General features: G+C 40.2%; 2 protein-coding genes across 6 annotated transcripts in view; one reads left to right on the forward strand and one right to left on the reverse strand.

Annotated features, from left to right (window-relative positions):
* The window catches only part of CHERP (calcium homeostasis endoplasmic reticulum protein), a 30,606-nt gene extending 13,339 nt beyond the window's left edge, over positions 1–17,267 (forward strand). The window contains exons 7-18 of the mRNA XM_007489733.3: positions 58–147; positions 774–1,074; positions 2,070–2,251; positions 4,372–4,801; positions 6,198–6,436; positions 12,384–12,517; positions 13,452–13,538; positions 14,116–14,259; positions 14,380–14,496; positions 14,813–14,907; positions 15,501–15,686; positions 16,193–17,267. Coding sequence (XP_007489795.1) covers positions 58–147; positions 774–1,074; positions 2,070–2,251; positions 4,372–4,801; positions 6,198–6,436; positions 12,384–12,517; positions 13,452–13,538; positions 14,116–14,259; positions 14,380–14,496; positions 14,813–14,907; positions 15,501–15,686; positions 16,193–16,230 — 2,043 coding nt within the window. The 3' untranslated portion in view covers positions 16,231–17,267. The remainder of the gene's footprint in view (positions 1–57; positions 148–773; positions 1,075–2,069; positions 2,252–4,371; positions 4,802–6,197; positions 6,437–12,383; positions 12,518–13,451; positions 13,539–14,115; positions 14,260–14,379; positions 14,497–14,812; positions 14,908–15,500; positions 15,687–16,192) is intronic.
* Positions 13,544–25,894, reverse strand: part of C3H19orf44 (chromosome 3 C19orf44 homolog) — a 32,876-nt gene continuing 20,525 nt past the window's right edge. For 2 of the 5 annotated variants that reach the window (XM_001369191.5, XM_007489734.3), the window contains 3 exons: positions 23,575–23,741; positions 20,565–20,666; positions 13,544–14,569 (listed from right to left, as the gene is read on the reverse strand). In XM_001369191.5, coding sequence (XP_001369228.3) covers positions 20,586–20,666; positions 23,575–23,741 — 248 coding nt within the window. In that variant the 3' untranslated portion in view covers positions 13,544–14,569; positions 20,565–20,585. The other 3 variants (XM_007489735.3, XM_007489736.3, XM_007489737.3) reach the window with 3 other exon arrangements.

The raw sequence follows: 25,894 nt of genomic DNA on the forward strand, positions 1-25,894 counted from the left end.
GAAAAAAAAAGGATGATTTCCATGTCTTAATTCTTCCTTCCTCTTCCCTCTACTCAGCTTCTCCAGTTGTGGGAAAAGAATGGTTATTTTGATGAGTCAATTATCCAGCAGTTGCAGAGCCCAGCTCTTGGGCTTGGGCAGTACCAGGTTAGTGTGAACAACCTTCCACTTGGTTTTTAATAGCATGAATCAGGTAAATTAGGTGCAAATCAGATCAGAAAACCTTGTCCCTGCCCCCCTTCTGATCTAGCAGCAATTTTTAGTTTTCCAAAGTGTCTTATTTGTAGACACCTGATGGAACAAACTATTATTGAATTTTTTGGAACTGGAAGGAAGCTGAGACCAGAGAACGTATATAGAACTTGCCCAGAATAAATGGTAACTTACTAATGAATGGAGAGTAAACATACCACCCTTCCTTACTTGGGTGCTCTACAGAGCTGGGTTACAAATTGTCAGGGGTTTGGTCAAACTCCTACATTTTACAGTCACCAGTGTCTTGGTTTGTTTTGCTTAACTTTACTTGTTTTGAGGGAGGGTAAATTTTGGCAGACTAAAATATTGGATTGAATCTAATTAGGTGACATTGGATAGGGTTAAAGTTAAAAGTCTTTTACAGTGAGGTCATTGGGAACTTTACAGTGATGTAAAAAGAAAATGGTGTCCATGAGATATCTAAAAAGTGAAGAATGATTTTGAGAGACCTGTTGTTGGACACTTTGGTGTAAAATATCTTTTGGCTCAGGTTTGACTTCTAGTTCTCACTGGTTTAGGCAACACTGATCATTGAATATGCAGCTGTGGTACAGCCAGTTCAGATGGCTTTCCAACAACAGATACAGACATTGAAGACACAGCATGAGGAGTTTGTCAACAGCTTAGCACAGCAGCAGCAGCAGCAGCAGCAGCAACAGCAACAGCAGCAGCAACAACAACAACAACAGCAGCCACCACCACCACCACAACAGATACAGATCCCACCTATGGAGAGTGAAGTGAAATCGACGCCTCCTCCACCTGCCCCACCTCCAGCACCTACACCTGCACCCTCTGCCCCTCCAACCACACAGCCAGGTGGGTATGCAGCCATTTGGCTGAGTGGACAATGGATCACTTTAAGGAGGGACTTGAGGCCAGCAGAGCCACCAGAAGCTTTTTTTCAATAGTCAAGACTTGGGGTGATAAAAGGCTAAACTAGTTGAAGGCAATGTGAGTAAAAAGAAAGGAGAAATATTATGAAGATAGAAATGACAAGTCTTGGCAAACAGATTAGATATGTGGAGTGATTTTGAGAAATTGTGGCTGATACCAGCTCATCTCAGATTTCTCATTTGGTCTTGAACAGTGTAAGCTTCAATTTTCCCAGCTATAAAATATCATCATAATTCAAAGAGGTTAAGGTATTTTTGAGGCTTAAATCATGTGTAAAGTAATTTGCAAATTTTAAAATTCTCTGTAAATGACCATTTATTTTGGTATTTAAAAGAAACCTTTGCTACAGCCTAGAGCAGTCATGTGCAAGTTGTACTTTAATTGGCTGCTGATAGGCCCACTCTGAATGGTTTTATTGCATTAATTCTATCTGCACCGAAAGTGGCATCAATCTTTTTCTTTATAGAAAACTGGTGTCTATCTCCCTGGCTTGTTCTTCATTTTTCTTAGTTCTGTCTATTGATGCCAAGAAGAGTAAGTCTCCTCCTTTCTTTACATGATGCCTCTTCAGGTATAAAATGAAAGATGATTCAGGTTGTAGAAATGAAGAAGGAATGGATATAGAATCATGTGACTTTGTTCCATTTGGGAAGTAAAGCACTTAGGTATTATAGAAAATGTGTTTCTCCAGCGTCTTTGGAACTGTATTTTGTGGTTTTATTCAACATGATTTCTACAGGAATTATACAACAAATAAAGAATTGTGCCAAAAGATCTTGTGTTAGATTTTCAGGCACAACCTCCTTTATGTCTTATGGTCACATTGGGTCCTAATGCTTTTACTTATAGTCACTATTTCTGCTTTGATTCCAGACACATGGCAGCCTGATGTAACTGATTTTTTGTTTTTCCTTTAGATGACAACAAACCTCCCATCCCAATGCCAGGTTCTTCTGAATATGATACGTCAGGAGGAGGGGTACAAGACCCTGCTGCTGCCCCTGGTCCTCGGGGACCTGGGCCCCATGAACCAATCCCTCCGAATAAACCACCTTGGTTTGACCAGCCTCATCCTGTGGCTCCTTGGGGCCAACAACAGGTACTGTATCAGGGAAGGAGGGGTATATTGTTTCATTAAAACATTTCCTGGGTATTAGGACATTTGGGGAAGTTCATGAATGTCACAGGAAATTACTCCATTATAGGATATGTTAGATCTGAACCACATTTACAGCAAACCTCAACATAAGTGTTCTTCAAAAAAGACATTTCTGAGGAATTGCTCACTAGTAGTATCCTTCTCTGGGCCTCAGTTTCTTCATCTGTAAAATGAGCTCTAAGAACCTTCCAAACTCTGACATTGTCTTGTCAGAGTTAGAAAATGTCAGAGAATGGAAAAAAATATTATTAAATTCCTAATGTGTACAAGATATTTTGTTAACTGCTGGGAGAAATAAAATGTTCATATAATGTAGTACTTGTTCACATAAAATTTACAATCTAATAGTATGAAATGCATATATTGGCTACCATAATATAGAATAAAACACAAGGACTTTAGAGAGACAAGACCTATTGCATGGTGAATATGAGGTAATAGATGTCTTTTGGGTTAGACCTTAAATATTTGGGGGGAGGAATTCAGTAGTAAATATGGAACCTGTTCTAAGGAGAGGCAACATTGTATAATAGAGGAAATGTTGGATTTTGACACAGTTGATCTTAAGTATGTTATTGAACCTTTCTACACTTTAGTTTCCTTACTTGTCTAATCAAAGAACTGGACTATGGGACTTCTTAACCTTCTAGTTCTAGATCTGTGACCCATGATTACTGGTTCTATCTTGATAGATAGTTTGGAGTAAATCTAAAATTCACAATCCCAACTCTTTTATCTACAACTTAAGAATACATGGTGATGCTAGCAGGGTTTTTTTTTTAAAAAAAACCTTATCTTCCGTCTTGGAGTCAATACTGTGTATTGGCTCCAAAGCAGAATAGTGGTAAGGGCTAGGCAATGGGGGTCAAGTGACTTGCCCAGGGTCACACAGCTGGGAAGTGTCTGAGGCCAGATTTGAACCTAGGACCTCCTGTCTCTAGGCCTGGCTCTCAATCCACTTAGCTACCCAGCTGCCCCCTGATGCTAACAGTTTTGAGGAGTCAAGGGAATTAATGTATGACATCCTTAGACTTTTCTGTGAAGCAGGAGATCTTATGAATCTGTGGAGGTGAAAATATTTAGAACGCTTACTGTTGGGAATGATTGGGATTCTGAAAACAAAGGGGGAGTAGGATTAAATAATAGCTAGAGTTTAGCCAAGATTATGTACCACTTCTGATATCCTGTGTCTTAAGGGCCCTCCCAGGTTTGATATTCTGGTTTCTAAGGGCCTTCCCAGCTTTTGACATCTGGATTCTAAGTTCTGACCATCTAGATTCCAAGGACCCCCCTCCATCTCCCAGCTCTTGACATTCCCTATTTTATTGTTTATTAATACTCATTTTTAAAATTTGAGTTTCAAATTCTTTCCTTACCTCTAGCCCCTCCTCACCCATTGAGAAAGCAAGCAATTTCCTCCATATTCAACTTTTCAAGACCCCATTTGAGGTTTTCTTGGCAGATACTAGAGTGATTTGCCATTTTCTTCTCCAACTCAATTTGGCAGATTAGGAAACAGGCAAACATGGATAAGCAACTGTCCCAGGAATATTCTGAGATTGGATTTGCTGGTCTTCCTGACCAAGTCTGGTGCCTCATTATGATTCTAGGATTTATGCTTTAATACTCAAAGGATCTGTGATTTTGTGATTCTGTTGATCACAAAATCACAAACTTCTCCTTGGCTTAGTTATATATTCATTATGAGTTTTGCTGGCTAATAATTTCATTGCTCTGTGCAGCCAGTGTGGTGATGAGGCTTATCTCATTTATGTAGATTGGGTCTTAGGTGGCAGACATAAAGGTGTGATCACTAGGTTTGTATTTGCAACTATTCTAGCTCTGTAGGCCTAGCTGCCTCCATACCAGGCTGAAGCATCAGAATTGGACTCTAGTGAACCCTGGATGTGTTAGCTTAGTAAGCCTGTCAACAGCGTAAATGAGCTGAGGGGTGCTGAGTGCTAATAACCCTAAGACTTGTGTATGAAAACATGTGTGCCTTTGTCCTCCCATAACTGGCCTAAAAGTAGATTATTTTATTATGTTCTTTATTTTTATAGCCTCCTGACCAGCCTCCTTACCCTCATCACCAGGGACCCCCTCACTGTCCTCCGTGGAACAACAACCATGAAGGAATGTGGAATGAACAGAGGGATCCAGGGTGGAACAATCAGCGAGACCCTCCTTGGAATAACCAACCAGATCCCAACTGGAATAATCAGTTTGATGCCCCTTGGAATAATCAGCATGAGCAGCCTCCCTGGGGTGGTGGTCAGAGAGAACCACCCTTTCGAATGCAGCGACCACCTCACTTCCGGGGACCATTTCCTCCCCATCAGCAACATCCACAATTCAACCAGCCTCCTCACCCCCACAACTTCAATCGCTTCCCACCACGATTCATGCAGGAAGATTTTCCCCCTCGGCATCCTTTTGAGAGACCCCCATACCCTCATCGTTTTGACTACCCTCAAGGAGACTTTCCAGCTGGTGAGTGACCCATTGATAATTCTCTTTGCATTTATGCTTTTGTTTGGGCATGGGGAAGAAACAGGGAAATTTTAACCAGACTTTTCCCCCTTGTAAATAGATATTTCCTCTTCCCTCCAAGATCTCCATTATAGTTGCACTCCGATGCCTCATTGTGCTTTGCAAATGAGCCTTGGCTCTTGGTTCTTGTGCTCACAGAGCACAAGCTTGGGGAAGTCCCATCCAGCTGGAGATACTTAAGGTGTAGACCTACTTGATAGAATTGGGGAGAAGTTTACTCCCAGCACTATGGCTGTTTGAGTGGGATTTTTTTTTTCAGCCACACCAACTCCAACTCAAGATCATCTGCTTAAAGTATGATGGGGTTAGGTGTTTGTCAGTAAGATCTTAAGCTGAAGATACTTTAAATATTGTCTGGTTTGGCTACCTCATTGTGAGGATAGGAAAAGTGAGGCCCAGAAAGGGTGACTTGCCAAAGGTTGCCTATGCATTAGATGGTAGAGCTGACTGGAAATCCAGAGCTCCCCAATGAAATCATGAGTCCTTACTTAAATTCCCAAATATTCCACAAGATGTTTGGGGAACCCCCCTCAGCCTTCCCTCCCCATATTGTAACTTCCTCACATCTTGTCCTTTACAAATTTCATCACTATTCTTTTCATAAATCCTCTAGGCAAGATTTGTTTGATAATTTCATGATACTCTAATTGGCAAGGTCTGTGCTAGACCATTTAAGTTCTGTGATTAAGAGTCAGGAGTGGGGTTTGAAAGAGCCTATAAATTATAGAGAAGGTGCCAACCTGTGTTGATAGAGTTCTTCATTGGAAACGAACTCTTCTCTGCCAATATTGTCTACAGTCACAGGTCCAGCTCTAGACTACTATTGTTATGCCATGAAAATTGGACCCTGTCTTGTTGATCCTGACCAGTGATTAATCATGATTGGACCCTGATGATAAAACAAAATTCCTTTGTCATGCCATTCAGTTCAGCACCTGTTTATGGTTTTGTTTCTATGGAATTAAATGTTCCCTCTAATAAGGTTCACCTAATGACTGCTTTGCACGCTAGGCACCTTAGTGACCCCACTAGTGCTCAGCTGACAATCTGTCCAGAGGAGGTAGTTTTATGCTTGGATCTTTCATTCACTCAATGAGAGATACACACCCTCCCCTACCTACCTGAGTTGTTGGAAATTGGTAGAGCTGTGTGCAGGGATTTATCTACATGCTGATGGTTTAATGAAGATGCCTAAAATTAATTTGGAAATAATAGAACCTTGGTTCCAAGCTCAATTGTTGCTTTCTGGAGAACTTTACTATTTTGTCTGAGAATACCATTTATCATTTGACCTATAATAGCCCATAAGTCCTTATGTTCTGTCCTTTGTGTGTAGAGATGGGACCTCCTCATCACCATCCTGGCCACAGGTTGCCTCATCCTGGGATCAATGAACATCCCCCGTGGGGTGGACCACAGCACCCAGACTTTGGGCCTCCCCCTCATGGCTTCAATGGCCAGCCTCCTCACATGCGAAGGCAAGGGCCTCCTCACATGAATCATGATGACCCCAGCTTGGTCCCCAATGTCCCATACTTTGATCTACCTGCTGGACTGATGGCTCCTCTCGTGAAGGTAAAGTGGCAGAACTCAGAAATGCAGTGAAATTCTCATTGCTTCGGTCCATTTCTGGGCAGTTTTGCCAGTCACTATCTGCCCTGAGGTGTGTGTGTGTCTCTCTCTCTCTCTCTCTCTCTCTCTCTCTCTCTCTCTCTCTCTCTCTCTCTCTCTCTCTCTCTCTCTCTCTCTCTCCTCTCCCCCTCCCCCCTCCCCCCCCCCCCCCCTCTCTCTCTCTCTCTCTCTCTCTCCCCAACATAGTGTTTTACATATGTCCATGTACCACTTTCTCTTTTAACAGCTGCTTCCCATTTTGGTTCCTGTGTCCATCAGTTTTGTAATGACTACTTAAAATTCGTCCCTTACTTTTCCCATTCTAGTTTACCGGGTGGACTCTACTCAGGTATCTTTTAAAAATAGGATATGAGAGACTTCTCAGCCAGGAGCTGTTGCCAAAGCTGGATTGGTCTGTGAAAATTTTCTCCTTCAGTGATGCTTGGCTGTTGTTCGTCCATTCCTTCCAGTTGCGTAATCACTTCTTGTCTCTAAACTGCTTTTACTTTTATGGAAAATTCACTGCCACAAACATTTGTTAAATGCATACGTGGGGGGGGAGGGTTGGGGGGGGAGGGCCTGTGCTTAATGCCAGGCTAAGGGAGATAGAAAGATCAGTACAACTTTGTCACTCACTGTGAGAGTAATGTATGTAGTGGGAAAAACACTGTTTGGAGTTGGAAGAACTATGTTCAAACCTTGGCTCTGTTTCTTATTACCTGTGTAGCCCTGGGTAAGTCATTTGACTTCTCTGGGCCTCAGTTTTCTCTGCAGAGAGAGCTGCTAAACTAAATGCTTGCTGAGGTATGTTCCAACTCTAAATCTTTGAATCTCTGACCTCTAGTCTTTTGCTCATCTTGTTCCCTACACCTGGAATGCCCTTCCCTCCCCTCTCTTCCCTCTCCTCCCATCGATACCGCATTCCTCCTCCCTTATTTAGATAGTGAGCATTTTGTTTTTCACTCTAATGCATGTAATATATTATGTACTCTTCTACTCTTACTAGATTGTAAGCTCCATTAGGGCAGAGACTGGCTTATCTAAACTTGGTATCTCTACCAGCACTTAGTACAGTTCTCTGCACAATTTATGCACTTAATAAATGTTTGTTGAATTTCATTTTTTGGATGCCCTGTTTTAAGAAGGACTTTGAAAACCTGGAGAGCATCCACTAGAATGTTGAAAGAGCTTAGAGATCATGTCTTATGAGGGAATGGTTAACCTGGCAAAGAGGCAGCACAGGGATTTAAAGGCTCTCCTGTGCAAGATGGTTTAGACTCCTGCTGGGCCCCAGAAGTCAGAACCAGGAGCATTGAGTGGGAGTTATAGGGGGGCAGATTGGGTCTGGCTCACAGGACAGACTAAACAGTTTGAGCAGTCTGAAAGTCATATGGCTCCTTTGGAGGCTAGCATTCCCCTTTCTTTTGAGTCTTCAAACCCTTAAAGGCTGGATGACTCCTTGTCAAAGATGCTATAGAGAAGATTCCTTTTCAGGAATAGAGAAAACCATTTGACCTCATTTTTCTTCAAATTAAGATTCTCTCCTTCTATGAATTGGATGCCATCCTTGCCTCCTGAAGTTTTGTTGTAATGGGACTACAATAAATATATATATATATATATATATATATATATATATATATATATATATATATATATATATATAGCAAAAAATAGACTCAGAAAATAACACATTTATATAGGTCCCTAAGGATTGCTAAGCACTGCTTACAACTGCCCTATTAGATGGGTATTCCATGCTTTAGGGTCCACATTTTAAGGTTCAGATAAGTGAAGTGACTTGGCTGAAATTCTTGTAACTGAGGTCAGAGTCCAGCCCAGGTCCCTTCCAACTCCCAAGATCTCTGTCCTTTACTCTCCATTGCCTCTCCAGAGAAGTCCATCAGGTTGTAGAATTGGTGCAGTTGTCTATGCCAGGTCTAAGAAAGGAGACACTACTTCCACCCAAAGGAGGAGATCAGGCATTCCAGAGGAAGGGTCATGCAGTGGGCCTCAGGACCTTCATCTCTAAAATGAGGGAGATTTCATAATGTGCCCCCTTCCAGCTCTACCATTGTGATTCAAGATGCCCAGGAATTTAATAGCTCGAGATCAAGGGTCAGCAGAGAGAGCACAGTGAGGCATAGGAACAGTATGGGATATGTGGAGGGAACAGGACATTGTCTAGTTTGGTGAAGTTGTAGAATACACAGTAGGGCAAGGTATGAGAGAAAGATGGAAAGGGAGAATGGTGCCTGCTTGGAAGGACCTTCACCTTTGCTTGGTAGGTAGACTAGACAGTGGAAAACAATTGACAAGTGATGAGCAGAGAAGTCCCAGTATATGAGAATGATTCATTTGGCACCTTAGGAAGACTCATCAGGCCAGTGAGGAGACTATTACAATGGTCCAGGTGAGTGATAATAAGGGCCCAAATAAGTGGGTAATAATAATCTATTAATAATTAAGAGAGGAAACGACAGAATGGAAGAGGATAGGTGTGCTGCCTTCATTTCTCTTCAGTCACTTATCCTTCACCAGGGCCCTGTTTGATTTTTCAGCCTTAGGGCTAGCCACATAAAAGCTCTAGAAGCCAGTTTAATTCCAAAAATACCTTAAGCCCTAACTCTTCCATTTTATGTTGAAGACCTCTACCCCGAGTTGTAGTAAGGGAGGAAAGGGCTGTTGGTTGCTGCTCTCTCTACCAGACCAACCTTGGCCTCTCTCCAGTGGCCTGCAAGCACTCCTGCCTGTCTGCTAGGCATAACTAGAGCTTCATGCCCATAGCAGATCCACAGCCCAGGTTAGCTCTCAAGAAGCATCAGTATGAGATTATGAGTACAGCTGAGTTGTAAGATGAAAGATGCTTAGTTATGTAAGAAAGGTGATACACTGTTTTCAGTTGCTGAAAAGGCCGTGTATATGGAGCATTGCTATCCTTTTGTATTCAAAGATGGTGTTTACTGATTCTGGTATCAAAAAGAAGCCACACAGCTAGCAGAGCACACAATAGGAACTCAATAAAAAAATACTTGTTGGAAAAATCTGACTCTTCCTTCTCCTTTACCCTTTCTATAAATTAGTTGCCAAGTCCTATGAATTTCTCTAATAACTTGTTCTTTTGCTTCTTCCATTCTACTTCACTGTTACCAAATTAATTTAAGCCTTCTTACCACTTGGACACCTCTGTGTTACTCTCTATAATTGGTTTTCGTCTGTCTCTCCAGTCCAGCCTTCATAGGCCACTAATCTTCCTACCACATAGGCTGGTCTGGCCACATTTCTCCCCTGCTCAAAAAACTGTCAGTTGTTTCCCATTGCCTTTAAGAAAAAATGCCAAAGCTGTTCAAGGCCCTTAACTATCTTTCCAGCTTTTATCTCCTGTTGTTCCCCTCCACAAGCTACATTCCTACATCCCCTGCCTCTATACATATGTGCATGTTAGCCCTCCATGCCCAGGCCCACTTATGGAAATCCTCCCCTGGCTTCAGTACTTATCTTATCACTTGGTCCAAGAATTCTTCCTTCCAGGGGCAGCTGGGTGGCTCAGTGGATAGAGAGCCAGGCCTAGAGATGGGAGATCTTAGGTTCAAATCTGGCCTCAGACACTTCCCAGCTGTGTGATCCTGGGCAAGTCACTTGACCCCCATTGCCTAGCCCTTACCACTCTTCTGCCTTGGAGCCAATACACAGTATTGATTCCAAGATGGAAGGTAAGGGTTTAAAAAACAAAAAAAAAGGATTCTTCCTTCAAAAAGTAGAGGAACAAACAAAGAGAAATGTAATCAATTCTAACCAATAGAAAATGGTGTTTGAAAAACAATATGGATATTTCAAAGAATTCAGAAAATTGATAGTTAGGATCCTGTGGACTAAAATCACTCACGGGAAGTTGGCCTAAGAGGTGTGCGAAATCAAGAACAAAGTCCGAAGTCACAAAGAGAAACAATTCTGACATAGAGGAAAAAGGAGTCATTTAAAGACACTAACATGGGTGCACAGGGAACTCACCAACCAACTTAGTGGAATTTTAAAAAAATGTACAGAAGATGGAAGGATGGATAACAAGAGTGTCCTCAGAAGGGATTAACAATATCAAGGTTAGTGTCAGGCTGGCAAGGAAAACTTAAGGATAATGAATAAGGCTTTTTAAAAGTTTCATTAGATCAGAGAGACAGAACTTTGGGTTAGGTTAATGAAAACAAAGCACAGCTATTCGGCCCTTATTCTGCCTATATTCTCTGTGAAAAAAATAATCTTTTGATGGGAAATGACAGAACAAATGTAGCCAAGAAGAAGTTGATATCCAAGCTAAGTCAGGACATAGAAAGCACCTGGTCAGCCAGAAAGAATTCAGATCACCTGCTCCTAAAGAAGTACATCCTAAGAGCCTGTGTCCCAGATCGTAGAGATAGTGGAGAGAACTGAGGACATGCTGAAGGGCTGAGGGTGGCCAATTTATTTTTTAGGGAATAGAAAAGAATCATTTGGCTACAGGCCATCTTGACTTAGATTGCTGGGGAAAAAAATTTAGAACATGTTAATTAAAGGAATCGTTAATGGACAAATACAGTTAGTACATAGCCATGCAGAATAGGCCAAATTCATTTTCTTTTTTTGATAGAGATACCTTCTAGTTGCATTCCAGGGGAATATTGCAGAAAAGTCTTATGGAGCAAAGTCTTGTGCTATTTTTGTTGAAAAGATGGAGAAATATGGGCTAGTTACAAGGTGGATCACTAATAATGTCATATCAGCTTGGAAAATCTCCAAGACAGTGACCCAGGAATCTGTGCTGGGCCTTGTGCTGTTCTTCAGTGACTTAGATAAAAGCACAGATGGCATGCTTATCAAATTTGCAAAGCTGAGAAGAAATAGCCAGTATACTAGATGGCAAGATCCAAACATTATTAACAGGCTAAAGTTGAACTTCAAAAATGAATGATGTCTTATATTTGGATTCTTAAAAATCACTTGCATAATTATGAAGTTGAGAGAGGCATTGCTATGCATCTGATGATCTACAATAATCTTGTGGTTTTCATAGACTACCAGTTTGGAATGAGGGAACAAACCTGGTAGAGCAACCCCAAGAGCTGAATTCTGTCCTGGAGACCCATGGGGAGGCCTGTTTTCAGCTCTGAGGCCATATTTTCAAAAGGACATTTGAAACTTACAGTTCCTAGGAGCACAACCAACATGATGAAAGCCCTCAAATTCATGCCCCATGAGGATCCCATGGAACCCTGGAGAGGAGGGTCTTTGTTTAGTTTAGAGAAGACTTGGAGGTAGGGCATGAGAAAACTGTCAAGTATTTGAAGGACTTTCATATGGAGAATTAAATAAACAGGTTTTTCTTGGCCCCAGAGGATGGAACCAAGAACAACAAATGGAAGTAGAGAAGTAAAATGTAGGCTTTATATAAAGGGGGAAATTTTCAAACTAGAGTCACAGTAAAATGGAGTGGGCTGCCTGGGGAAATAGCAGGATTCCTCCCTCCTCAGCAGAGGAATCCAGGCAAAGGTTTGGTGATGCCTTATCGGGTATGATTGGCAGTTTCTTGTTCAAATACAGATTGGCCTAAATGGCCTCTGAGGCCTGTCTCTTCCAGCTGACACCCTGTGATCTTGATTTCCTCTTTCTTCCCCTCTTTGCAGTTTGGAATTAACCTTTCTCCTTGTTTCTTGTGTTACTTTGTCCTCACATTCTAACTTAAATGTTATTTGTGTGCATGTCTTAGTTTCCTGTTAGGCTGTAAGCCCTGTGAGGGCAGGACTGTCATGTTCCACCTCTGCACCCTTAGAGTGTAGCAGAGTACCCTGCATAAAGAAGTGCTTAATAAATGTTTATTTGAATTGACTTGATAAATGAATTGTGTGGTGTTTCAAATGTATGTTTTTATCTCCTGCAGCTAGAAGATCATGAGTATAAGCCTTTGGATCCAAAAGACATACGTCTTCCACCCCCCATGCCTCCCAGCGAGAGGCTCTTGGCCGCAGTGGAGGCATTTTATAGCCCTCCATCCCATGATAGACCTAGAAACAGGTAAGGGTGGGTATGGTGTAGTCAGTATGGCCCAGAGAGAGTAGAGTATGGAGATTCTAGTCTCAGCACTGCCACCAACCAGCCATTTGACCTTGGGGAAGTTAGTTGTTTTTTTTTTTAATAGCTTGGTAACCCTCCATGCTGATAGGGTAGTCAAGGAAATCAAAGGAGAACTAAAACAAGAGACAAATTTAATTCAGCCAGGTCTGGGTCCCAGATATAAAACCATTTAACCCTTCACATTATCCCCGACCTTGTTAAACTGCGCTGAAATTCCATTGGTTCTCTCTAGTCTTTATTTCATTTTTCTATTCACTCAATATATTATTTATTATTCCCAATCTCTTTCACTTTATCTTACTTTGCATTTGTATTTACTGTCCATTGTACTTCAAAATCCAGTTTTCCATTGAAGTCTAATTCATGTCCTACCTTCTACAGAAACCTTTCCTGATTCAAGAGGAAAGTTAATCTCTACCTTCTGAATCTTTCGTGCTTTTCTGACCCATCCTGAGCAATTAACACATTCTGCTTGAGTCTGTTCTTTTCCCAGTATTCTAAGAGTCTATATTGTATAGTCACTTTTTATTTGGTTGAATTGAATTTAATTTGTTTAATTAAAATGAGAGAAAGTATGAAGAGTTTATTGAATGGTAAAAATTAGAAGTTATTTAATACTGTAGTCACTTGCTAAGAGTATTTCAAGCAAAGAGTGTCCATTTCCCCATCAAATTACATTATGGCAGAAAGTTCTGAGTTGAAGATTTCCTTTGGTGCTACTAGGAATAATAATATGCCATGGCCCAGGGTGTTGGGGATTTCTGATCCAGATTTTACATACCTATTCCATGAAGTTTGTTTTTTTTTAAAAATATGGCATCTGAAGAAGAGATGCTCAGAATTAGTTGTTCAGGAAAACATACATGTCTTACAGTGAAGGCTGGGAACAGAATGGACTATATGAGTTCTTCAGAGCAAAAATGAGAGCCAGGAGGAGAAAAGGGCAGGAAAAGAGAAACAGGTGAGAACTTTAAACAAAAATTTTTTTATTGATTTCTGATGTCTTGAATTATATGTCCAGACAAATGGTATTCCCTAGGTCCATTGAATGTTTAAAATAAGACCAAGGTCAATACCATTTTTCTCTTGTAATGGGCTTGCTGGGTAAAACAGAATGTTTGCCTTATTTTTCTTAATCTATCTTCAACAATATTAGGTCATGTTGAATTGTGTCTAATTGTGTTAATATTTAGAAGGGAAATTAGCTTCTTTTTTTTTGCAAATTCCTAAAATCAGGATGTAGTGTTGCTACTAGATGTGGAAATTACAGCTTCCATATTGTCTTCAGGAAATTATATTGTTACTTTATCAGGAAGAAAAAAAGCAAAGCAATTTGTGTTTAGAAACAGATTGTTTATAGTAATATCAGGGCCTCTACTCAAATTTGTTTATTCTAGTTCATCAGCAAGAGATGAAATCAAAATATCTTCTGCTTATTTTTCCTTCAGAAGTGATATCAAGTATTTTAATTTTTTGTGTGTGGCAACACATAGATTAGAAGTCGTCAGAATATTTTGCTCATATGATTCTTTCTGCAGTGGACCATCCCGATCCCGGAGCAGGTCTAAAAGCAGAGGTCGTTCTTCTTCACGTTCCAATTCAAGATCTTCCAAATCATCTGGCTCATACTCACGGTCACGGTCTCGCTCGTGTTCTCGATCCTATTCACGATCTCGATCCAGGTAGGTTACAACTAGGCCTTTCTTCATAAAGAAGAGCCCCTTCAGTATTTTCTTGGCTGGATGCTTACAGTCAGTTTTTCTGGAGGAGAGTTTAATGGAGTTAACACTCTTGTGATACAGGAGCAGAAGCCGGTCACGTTCTTCACGCAGCAGATCACGGTCAAGGTCCAGGTCCAGGTCGAAGTCTTACTCCCCAGGAAGGAGGCGCCGGTCCCGATCTCGGAGTCCTACTCCTCCGTAAGGTTCTTCCCTTTTGAATGACCTGATGGCAGACTGTTTCTATGTAGATTCATAATCTTCTGGTGCTTTTCTGTGAATATTTTAAAAGTCCTAATTAGAAGCCTAATATGTTCAGCATGGTGCAGTTCCATTTGTAGGTTGATCGAGGACTGTTTTAATTAGTCCAAATTATAGGCCATCTCTTGCCTTCCCGTTTCACTAAAGTATACTTGAATTTTCCTTGTTTTTGCTGTTATAAGTTTTAAAAGTTATGCTTAGTTTTCTAATCTCTAAAAACACTTTCACGGTACAACAAAACTTTTCTTAATTTTAGTTCCTCAGCTGGCTTGGGCTCTAATTCAGCACCACCCATACCTGATTCAAGACTTGGAGAAGAAAATAAAGGACACCAGATGTTAGTGAAAATGGGTAAGACTTTTCTAATATCTTAAGGGGAAAAAAAACATGCTTCTGAGCCTATTTTTTTGATGTGGCTGACTACTTCTGACCATTTTTCTCTTAGCAGACTCTTGTGAGGAAAGCACATTATATGTTCGTGTTTTAGTTAATGTTTTTAAGGTTTCCAAGAACCATTTTCTTACAACAAACCTGGGAGGGAGGGGGAGTACAAGTATTATTACCACAATTTTACAGATATGGAAAGAAAGTGAAAGAAGTAGACAGTGAGGGGAGTCATATAGTCAAGTCATTAGAAGGACCATGATCTAGTGTTCTTTGAACTATACCACACTTATTCTTAAACTGTGAAGTGCCATATTAGTATGAACTGTTACCATATACAGAAATTAACAGCATTTTTTGGGCATTTTTGAAAATAGATTTATAATCATTTCTGGAAAATCATAAGATCTAATCCTGATTTTTAGCTTTCTACTAGACAGCTGATTTTTAACTTCCAAAGACTCCTAGACATTCTTGTGAAGGGTTACATTAAAATGCATTATTTCACAAATTAAGATTCATTTGTAGATTTATAAATGTTTATCTCATCTTTTTCCAAGGATGGAGTGGATCAGGTGGACTGGGAGTGAAGGAGCAAGGAATTCAGGACCCGATTAAAGGGGGGGATATCAGAGATAAATGGGATCAGTACAAGGGAGTGGGAGTTGCTTTGGATGATCCATATGAAAACTACCGCAGAAACAAAAGTTACTCGTTCATTGCACGTATGAAAGCCAGGGATGAATGTAAGTAAATTTGTTGAGTTTCTCCACTAAGAGAGCAGGGCTCTCATGTTGCCTAGGCTACATGACTACAATTTAACACAGAAGATTCAAGAGTTAAAACTTTTTTTTTTTTGGTTGGAAACTTTGTCTTTTTTGAATTTTGTTAATCTTTTTTGGAAAAGTTTTGCTAAAAGTAAAATCACTTCTTTGTTGTCTACTTGCTGTGTAGCCTTTCTGTCCTTTGTTATAAATCTTAATCCTAAATTGAAACTTGCTGTGGAAGTCAGGATCATAGTAACAACTTAGTTTTAACCAAGGTATATTTCTCTGAGGGAGTGGCAGGAAACGAGATGAAGACCATGGCATGCAATTCTGACAAGGCCCAGCACCTGAATATAATGGAAATCATATACATACGCTTCGTCTGTGACTTGAACTCTTATTATTAAAAAATATCAAATGAAAAAGGATACAGAAGCCCTTACAACTGTCTTCACCATTTATGCGTGAACTTTTTTCCTTTCCAGTGAAGCGTGAAACCCAGGATCCTCCACCCCCTGAATAGGAATCCTTGAAATCTGAAGAAATGGATGTCTTGCACCTTTAAATCAAATTTCAGCATCTTACATAAACCAAGACTAGTGTCTTGAGAAAAGGACATTAAGTGATTATAGCCAACAAGGAAGTAGATCAAAAGCCATGATGTGCTTTAACCTATCTTAAAATTATTGGTTGGTAGTAATAAAAACTAAGGCTAGACATTACTACACAATATTTAAAGTCAAAACAAATAACCCTTTTGTTTTGAAGATGGCCTGCATTTTTTTAGTTCCGTATGGTTCAGTTTTAGTCCAATGTATATTTATCTAAGACTATCCATAGTAGAGATCATTTGAAGCCTAATTCCTCTAGGATATGCTGACATTTAGGATTCGGGTTATACTTTTCTTAAGTGTTAGCCTTTTGAAATGGATAGATGCTATCAGGAAGAAGCAAACTGATATGAGGACACAGGGCAAAAGCGTCTTCCAGTTCTGGGATTGCTGACCTTTGAAAAAGCTATATATACTTAATGTTTTTATTTATAGGAGGACCTGAACACCAGCACCTGTGTGCTCCCAGCCCTCAGACTCTGTCTTGGGCATCTAAGCCAATTAAAGATTCTGCAGCTCTGTGATTTCACCATTTTTATATTAAAACCACAATAGCAAAGGGAGGTGGAAGAGAAATGAAAAATATACCTTATCATTGAGGCATTACTGGAAACCTCAAGTGAAGCCATTTTCTTTTTCTGGACAGTACCTAGATACACTAACAAGGTGTGTGACAATGTGCAGAGAGCTAAGTGTTGGTGGGCAGGTTGGTGCAATGCCATCTGTTTGTATAGTAACAACTTTGGAACCTTTGTTTTAAAAGATGCAGAAATCTCTCCCAGACTCTTAAGACCCAACATGATGAAATATTTGATTCTGTTCTAGATTTCCCTTAGCTGTGAAACTATTCAACTGTGTCTGATTCCGAATAAAATGTCAACGTGTGATGTTACAAATTTCTTGTGGATTTTACTGTTTTGCCTTCAAATAAAGACTTTTTATAAAGAAATATGTTTAGTGTCTTAGTTTAGGAAAAGAAATCTGCTACTGGTATAACCTCAGTTTGCTATCCCTAGTTGAGTGACTAAATTATTTAACCAAGACATAGTAAAAGGAGCATCTAGGTACCACAGTGGATAAAGAACCAGGTGTGCAGTTGAAAGAACCTGGGGTGGAGTCTGGCCTCAGACACTTCCTGGCTGTGTGACCCTTGGCAAGGTCACTTTACCCCCATTGCCTAGCTCTTGGCACTCTTCCATCTTAGAATTGATACTAAGACAGAAGGGAAAGATTATTAAAAAAAAAAAATGATTAGTAAGGAAGATGACAAATGGTACTCTCCTTTAAACTATATGATTTCATCAGTGTGGACACTTGTTACACTAATACTTCTGATGCACAAGCCCTTGATGAGCTGAGCTGGCCAACCTTTCATTCCAGGGCCTTACCCCTCTAAGGTAATTTTCAGAACAATAGCACTTGCTAGAGCTCTTGCTTTGCCAGGCAACCTTTTAAGAATCCAGGGATATCTTCATGCTAATCAACAAGCATTTATTAAGCACCTACTAATGCTGCCAGATGTTGGGGATGCAAAGACAAAAATGAAGTAGTCCTTGTCCTCATGGAGTTCACATTCAACAAAATGATGAAATGGAAACTGGCACTTTAACGCTGGAAATTCACAAATACTCCAAACATCCAGATGAAAGGAGGAGGGACATTCTCATGGCAATAGTGTTCTCTTTGGTAGACAAATTTTAACAAAGGACAACAGTATAAATTCAAATGTTCAATCTGTCTTGCCTTCTGACCTTTATAGACTGGGAACATTAATCTATTTTAAAGGATTATGTGTGATTTCTCATCCAAAGGAAAAACTAAAAATAGGCCCCGTAATAATATGATTTATTAATTCCAAAGATACCATAGGCTAAGCCAAATCTTGCTCAAATAAAGCAATAAAATGAAACATAGGTGTTGATGCTGTCCCTAACAGTGTTACTGTTTAAGAAAAAAAAAATGAACCACTGTTTAGCATAATTATATTCTTAATCCATTGTCATATTTCATTCAACTAATATTTGTTAGTACAAATCATGTATAAGATGTTAGCCATACTGGTATTAACAATGCTGAGAATCTGGTAGGTGCTTAATGAATTGATGTTGAGGCAGATTTAGTTCATAGAGAGAATATTTCCAAAATGGAGAGGAAGGAGGATCATGGAAATTTCTTGGCAAAGAGCCCTAAGCTGAAATGTGGAAGATTTAAAGGGGGTGATGGTGCTGTGCAGTATATTCCAGGCACTGGGGAAAGTTTAATCAGGGACAAGGAAATTTAAAAAGGGCAAGATAAGCATATATAATCATTATTCCAGTTTGGCCAGGTGATGGTAACTGCAAGAGTACAATGGAGATAAGCCAAAGGCTTTTGAATGCACACTATAGAATATTTTTGGTAGGCCACAGGGATTTGCTGAAGGTCTAATGGCAGCAGGTTATAGTCATGGTTTGGGAGTTTGGTTTTATGGCATCTAAAGGACAGACCTGAAGGAAGAGAGGAACAAGGAAACTTCAAGAGACTGTATGGATGCTATGGCAATTGCTACAATATCTGGATTGAAAAATAGGAAAGATGTTTCAGATAGAACCCAAAGGCTTTGGCAACTGATCAGATTTGCAAATATGGAGAAAGGACAAGAGTCAAAGATGATTTGGGTTTAGACACTGAAAAGATGATGCCAGTAACAGAAACTGGAATATTGAAAGAGGATATTTGGGAAGAAATAGAATGAGTTTAGTTTGCCAATGATGGAACATCTAAGGGTGGTTTCGCAGTTTTCCAAAGGGGCAGCAATGGATGTGTAGCTGATAAGAACAGCTAGAAGGAGGGACCAATTTAAGCCATGGAGAGAATATTTCCAAAGTGCAGAGGAAGAAGGATCATGGAAATTCCTTGGCAAGGATCTCTGAGCTGGAATGTGGAAGATTTAAAGGGGAAAGAGCTGCTGTGCAGTGTATTCCAGGCACTGGGGAAAGTTTAATCGGGGACTAGGAAATTTAAAAAGGGCAAGATAAGCATATATAGCCATTGTTCCAGTTTGGCCAGGTTGATTGCAAGATACAGGAGAACCATAACAGTCCAGTGTCCAAGAAGCTCAGGAAAGAAAGGGAAAAGACAAGAGTATCAGAACACTTGCACTAGAGAGAAGGACCTGAGTTCAAATCTAGGTTCTACTAGCTTTCCCCTTTCCCTAGGGCCATGATAGTGAACCTATGGCCCATGTGCCAAAGATCACACACCAGAATTAGTTGCTAAAAAGGCAGAGGGACTCTGTAGAGCTGTTCCCTTCCTCCTCTGCCCAGCAGCCCAATTGAAATGCTTACTCCCTCCCCTGAGTGGAGCACCTGGACTACTATTCTTTCTTGTCCCTCTGTCTGGGGTAAGGTGGCAAGCCGGGGTGGGGATGGGGCATGGCACACAGTCTGGGTGGATGAAGCACAGCACACAGTCTAAAAGGTTCACTATCACTGCCCTAGGGTATAAGTAATAAGTATATGACTTAGGGTACAGGAAATGAGACCATCTCTCACCTCCATGCCTATGGCCATGTCCCCAATGCCTGGAATCTTTACCACCACCTCTTGAAATCTCTACCTCAGCCTTACTTTCTGTAAGATACCTTTTCCTGACAACTCCAGCTGTTAGAACTCCCTTGTCCCTCCACAATTACACTGCATTTATTTTTGTATTACCTGTGTGTATTTTGGTTTCCCCCCAGGAGAGTATAAACTCAAGGGCAAAAACTGAAGCTTTTTTGTTTCTGTATCCCCAGCACCTTACCTAAAACATAGTACATACGAGGGTCTCTTCTGACTAAATGCTATGAAAAGGTTGGCCACAAGGTCAGGAAAGACCCTCCTAGGAGAAGCTAAAACAGGGGTAACTAGGAAACCTGAGTACATCAGTTGAATTTTTTTCCCAGTACTACACATGCATCTGTGATGAACCACTCTGGCCTAGATCTCTTAAGCTACATGGAAGAATTTATGTAAAATATAACAACATTAATAGGTCTTAGGTGGGGACCAAGACTTCCAACAGTACAGCAGTGTAGAAAGAGCACTTGGCTTGGTCAGAGAATAAAGGTTTTGAATTGTGTTTGGTACCTTGTATGGTCCAAAGAGCTTTAGAAATTGATAGCTTCCTTTCCAGTTCTAATTCCCATAATGTTCTGGGATATAATCACAACAGCATAGTAGGCTTGATGAGTTTAATAACTTAAATCTTCAAGTCCAAACCTTACCTATATTGGAAGCCAATCCACTTATTGATCCGACATTTCCTTTTCAACTTCCTCCAAAGCTTTCTCAATTGTCAGTGGTGGTGATTTGTGATTCCTAATATACTGCAAGATAATCAGAAATCTGTTAGCTTTCTCACCTTGACATCTCTCATAATAATCTATCTGAAATGTTGGAAAGAAGTTTGACCTTGAATTTTTCATGAGAAACAGTAAAAGGTCTACATCAATATTGGAAGCACAATCAGAAAGAGTGCTAGAGAATATCTCTGTTTTCCTAAATAAGCAGCACTAGAGACCTTGGGAAAATAATAGCAACTGATAATAACTTCAGAAACTGGCAGTTCATCATCATCATAACAACCAACACATATAGCACTTAAAAGTTTATCAACCGCTTTACAATTACCTCAGGTGATCCTCATGTAAACCCTAGGAGGGGAGTTTTCTTGTTATCCCAATTTTACAGATGGAGCTAAGAGTGATTAAATGGTTTGCCTAGAGTAACAAAGCTAATAAGTATGAGGCAGGATTTGAACTTGGGTCTTCCTGACTCCAAACCTAGCCTTCTGTCTATGCCTAGATGACTACAGATCTCAAATATCATTCTATGAATGGGAATCATCATTTGGAGGTAGAGAAATGTGCTTATTTTAAATGTCTTTTGTATGCTAGGTACTAGCTGCTTTATGTATATTATCTCATTTGATCCATGAGGTATGATATAATAGTGATATTAGTGATGGGGAAAGGTTTCATTTATTCACATGTGAAGCCCTTTGTTAAAAAACAGAACTAGTTGGGGCAGCTAAGTGGCTCAGTGGATAGAGCCAGGTGTAGAAATAGAAGATTCTGGGTTCAGGTCTGGTCTTAGACACTTCCTTACTTTGTGACCTTGGGCAATTATTCCCAGTTGTCTAGCCCTTCCTTACTCTTCTTCTGCCTTGGAACCAACACACAGTATTGATTCTAATGTGGGAGATGATTATAAAACAAACAAACAAAACTAACTACTGATAACATGGCTTGCCTTAATCCTAAATAAGTCCTTTAAAATATGGTGGAACCAACAAGGGGAAATTATAATCTGGATCTGATTCTCACTAAAAGGAAAAAAACTGGCTGTAATAGAAAAGCTGGGAACTCTGGGATGAAGTGACTACTTCCTTCTACAGTTTGTGATAAGGTAGAGAAAATCTGGTAGAAAAAAATATTTTCTGCCAGGTACTTCAGATTTGGGCAAAACTGACTGCAAGTTTCAGAGGAACAATAGAGAGAAACTCACTGACTAGAATTCTGCAGGGAAAGACAGTCCAGAAGAGATGAGTGGCTCAAAAATCAATTCTGAAGTCACAAAGGGAGAAAAATAGAAGATTTTTCAGAAGAGAATAATGTTGATGCACAAGGAACTCCCCAATCTACTTAGATTTTAAAAACAAATGTACAAAAGGCCAGGTAATAATAAATAGAAGATGAACGTGTCTGTAAAGGCAGCATCAGAGCACAGTGAATAAGAGTGCCGGGCTTGAAGTCAGGAGGGATCTGGTTTCAAATCTGGTCTCAGATACTTCCTAGCTGTGTGAACCTGGACAAGTTACTTAACCCCAATTGCCTAGTCCTTTCAATTCTTCTGCCTCAGATTTTATCTATGCCAATTCTAAGACAGAAGGGAAGAAAGAAAGATATAAAGGGAAAAGAGGATCCAGGAGAGTAATCAGTATGTTGAATATTTCAACACATCAGGCTGAGCGCCTGACTCAGTGTCCTAGCTAAGCCACAATGATGTTGTACTCTGAGCTCTGGGGACAGAAAGCCAGAAAAGGGAGGGCCATGTGTTCTGTGGCCAACTGTGAGTACTACAACAATTCCTCAGAATATAAAATGAGTTCCATTTACATCCAGTTCATATAGAGAAATGGACCAATTGATAGAAATGAGGAATTACTCTGCCCCTATCAATTCCTCTTCTGCAACAACTTTCATATTCATCTTCTCCTTCCTCTTCCTACTGGCTAGGAGGACATGTTCCCTAGAACCTGTACTAAAGGTGCCCTTGTTAAGCAATCACCTGGCCTAGTGGAAAAGCATCCTAACAGGCCTTCCCTGCCTCCACTCTCCCTCCTCCAATCCTGTAAATCTGAGTTTGAATCCCACTCTAATACTTATTTGTGTAACAATGTCCATGTCACCTAACCTGAGCCTCAGTTTCCTCAACCTCAAAAGGAAATACTATCACTTGCCTGTAATAACTACCACATAAAGTTACTGTGAAGAAAGCACTATAAGGTTTACCAAGTATTATATAATTGTAAGCTGTTCTCTGTTACAGATTATAACCTAGTCATACCATTCTTAGGCTACTTCAATGGCTCCCTACTATAAACCAAGTAATGTTCTATTTTCTTTCCTTGGCATTCAGCATCTTCCATAATTAAGTTCCATCTAAATCCCTACCATTATTTCCTATCACATGGTACTTTGTTTGGTGAATTACTAGTAAATTTACCTAATGGACATTATAGATATTGATATACCACCAACAGCCCATAAGCTCTAGGAGGAAAAGGGCAATTTTACCTAAATTCAAATCTTCCCCAAGGCCTAGCCTCTGCACCAAGCTGGTAGAGAAAATGCATTATGTTTGCTCAATGGAAATAATCCTTTTCCCACCTGAAATTCTTTCAGCTCACAAGGACAATATGTAGGTGATGAGTGTCTTCAACCATGTTCCTTTTAATCCACTCCACCTTGCTTAAATGCTGGCAGGCATGACCACTGGCACTGTGGTCCCAGTTTGCCCAGGATATATGACCATTTATTGACCTTCTCCTTTTCAAAGAATGAACACAGGATTGTCATGGGGCAGAAGATTTTCCCACAGCTTCCCAGCATTTCAAGGGGGCATAACAAAAGACCAAGAGCCAAAATGACCAAAATCTGGCTATAGCCACACACAGGAAGAGAGCTTCTTTGCCACTCCCACCCCAAAATAGTAGGTCTGTGACACAGTTACCTCTTTAGCATCTTCCAATGTATGATAATGGAATGTGTCATCTTCCAGGGACTTCAGGAGAGAAAAATGCAGATATCGACTGGTTTCCATAAACTGCTTTGTCAATGTCAGCTGCTGTTTTAACATGTCATTCAGAGCAAAGACTGCGGGACTATAGGCTGTCAGAGCTGTAAACATGAAAAAAAAAAGATTTTATGCTGATATGAAATTATTTAGTTAAAAATAGCACTACTAGGGGTAGCTGGGTGGCTCAGTGGATTGAGAGTCAGGCCTAGAGATGGGAGGTCCTAAGTTCAAATTTGGACTGATACTTCTTAACTGTGTGACCCTGGGCCAGTCACTTAACTCCCCATTGCCCAGCCCTTACTGCTCTTCTGCCTTAGAACCAATACATAGTATTGATTCTAAAATGGAAGATCAGGGCTCAAAAAAAAAAGCACTACTGTCATCTGTCCCTTATTCAGAGAGCAAGTCACCTTGCTAGTGAATTACATAGCTAATTCTCTGGCTTGGCTTTTTGGACATAGATCTCAAAGGTATTTCCAACCAGGAAACAGGAAAGAAGGGGAAATAAACATGAGATGTTGAATCCTGGACCTTACACAGTCCCTCTGACCAGCTGTATCCTCCATTTTTAGGGGCTAATGACTAAAGCTCCAGTTCCATTTAACAGCTCAATCTCAACTAGCTTTCCAGAGGGATATTTTCTTCATAGAAATATGAAGAATAAATATAAAAGCACTTTCTCCAATACTTTGGGGGCATAATTCCCCTTCACTACCTCCATTTGGAGAGAAAGGGGAAGATTAGGCTAAAAATCTGGTCCAGTTCCTACACAGCACCAATCCCACTAAATTACCCTCTAAGCATGGCATGAATCCATATTTCAGGCTGGGCTCCTAAAAGTTACTCCCTAAAACCACTCTTTCCCAATCAGAACATCAACATTCATAATGACAGGATGCCAAGGGAAGCTTTACTCTTCATACATTGGGACACTGATGACACTAGCTATAGAACCTAATCTCTGGAATGTCAAGATGTCAAGGAAGCCCTCTGGACGTTTCAAACTAACCAGGTCTTGAGCTCCACTCCCTTATCAGTCACCAAGCTCCCCCAAGAGCACTGAGGCCAAGAGACCATAACTTTCAGAATGCCTCCACAACCAAAGAGCCTCTGTCTCCATGTGTGGTTAGCTGACCAGAACTAGTCTCTCGAAGACCCTTACCCTCCTCCTCTTCCAGAAAGAGGCACTATCTTCTGCCTAGCTTTCACCATATAGAAACCTCATTTGAGGACTCTGAGTATATACCAGACCCTCACTTTGAGGGCATGCATACACCTGCTACTTTCCCAGGGCATGTATCCAAAACAGGACAAAGAAATTTCCAAGACTTGACAAACAAATTGATTGTTCTCCATTTTAGCTGATTCACTTGGACAAAAATAAGACTTCGAGAAAGAGCTTTGTCAAAGAGTCTTCAGCAAGAAAATTAAGGCCTTAAGGAAACAGGTGGGGTTTTCTTCACTGCTGCCTTTTGAAGGCAAGGGATTCAGAAGTGAAAAAGTAAAATTGGGAAGGAAACAGCTGGCTAAGAAAAGGATATCTGAAAGTGGAATTTGTATTTCTGAACCACAGCTCAAAATACAGAAATAACTGCTGTTGTCCAGGAACCAAGTATATCTAACAAGGATAAGATGTACTGAATAGTGTCAAGAGTCCTAACACTACTCCAGATGAAAACTGAAACATCAAAAAGAGTTTCCTTTTTTGTTTTGTCTTAAGTTATACTAGGGAAAAAAGGATAAAAAAATGGATGGGACTACCACTCAGATTGTATGAATAATGTAACTAATAAAAGAGAGAACGAAGTCTTATTTTTCCCTTACAAATTTCCTTAATTTTTAAACTTAAAAAAATCTTTTTTTCTCTGTTGGAGAGAATAGGCTTTGGATTGAGTGGACAGAATAAATAGGACTCCACACCTATTTAGTAAAAATACAAAATAGGCTGGAAGAATTAAGAAAGCTCGGATTGTTAGTACAAAGGGTACCACTGTATTTCTTACTACACGATATCAAGCCTGGAGATAAAGTGTATGTGAAGAATTTTGTTAGAGAAACATCTACAAAGCCTAGATGGAATGGCCCTCTAGAAGTAGTTATGACTACTCCCACTTCCATCAAAGTTTCTGGGAGGGATCAGTGGTATCATGCCTCACATGTGAAACATTATATCCACAACACTGACAGCTACTTAGAAGATTTAGAGGAAAATCCTGAATAGAATGCAAAAGGAAATATAGAAAAACCTGAAGTA

This window comes from Monodelphis domestica, chromosome 3 (assembly GCF_027887165.1).
Source record: "Monodelphis domestica isolate mMonDom1 chromosome 3, mMonDom1.pri, whole genome shotgun sequence".
Lineage (NCBI taxonomy): Eukaryota > Metazoa > Chordata > Mammalia > Didelphimorphia > Didelphidae > Monodelphis > Monodelphis domestica.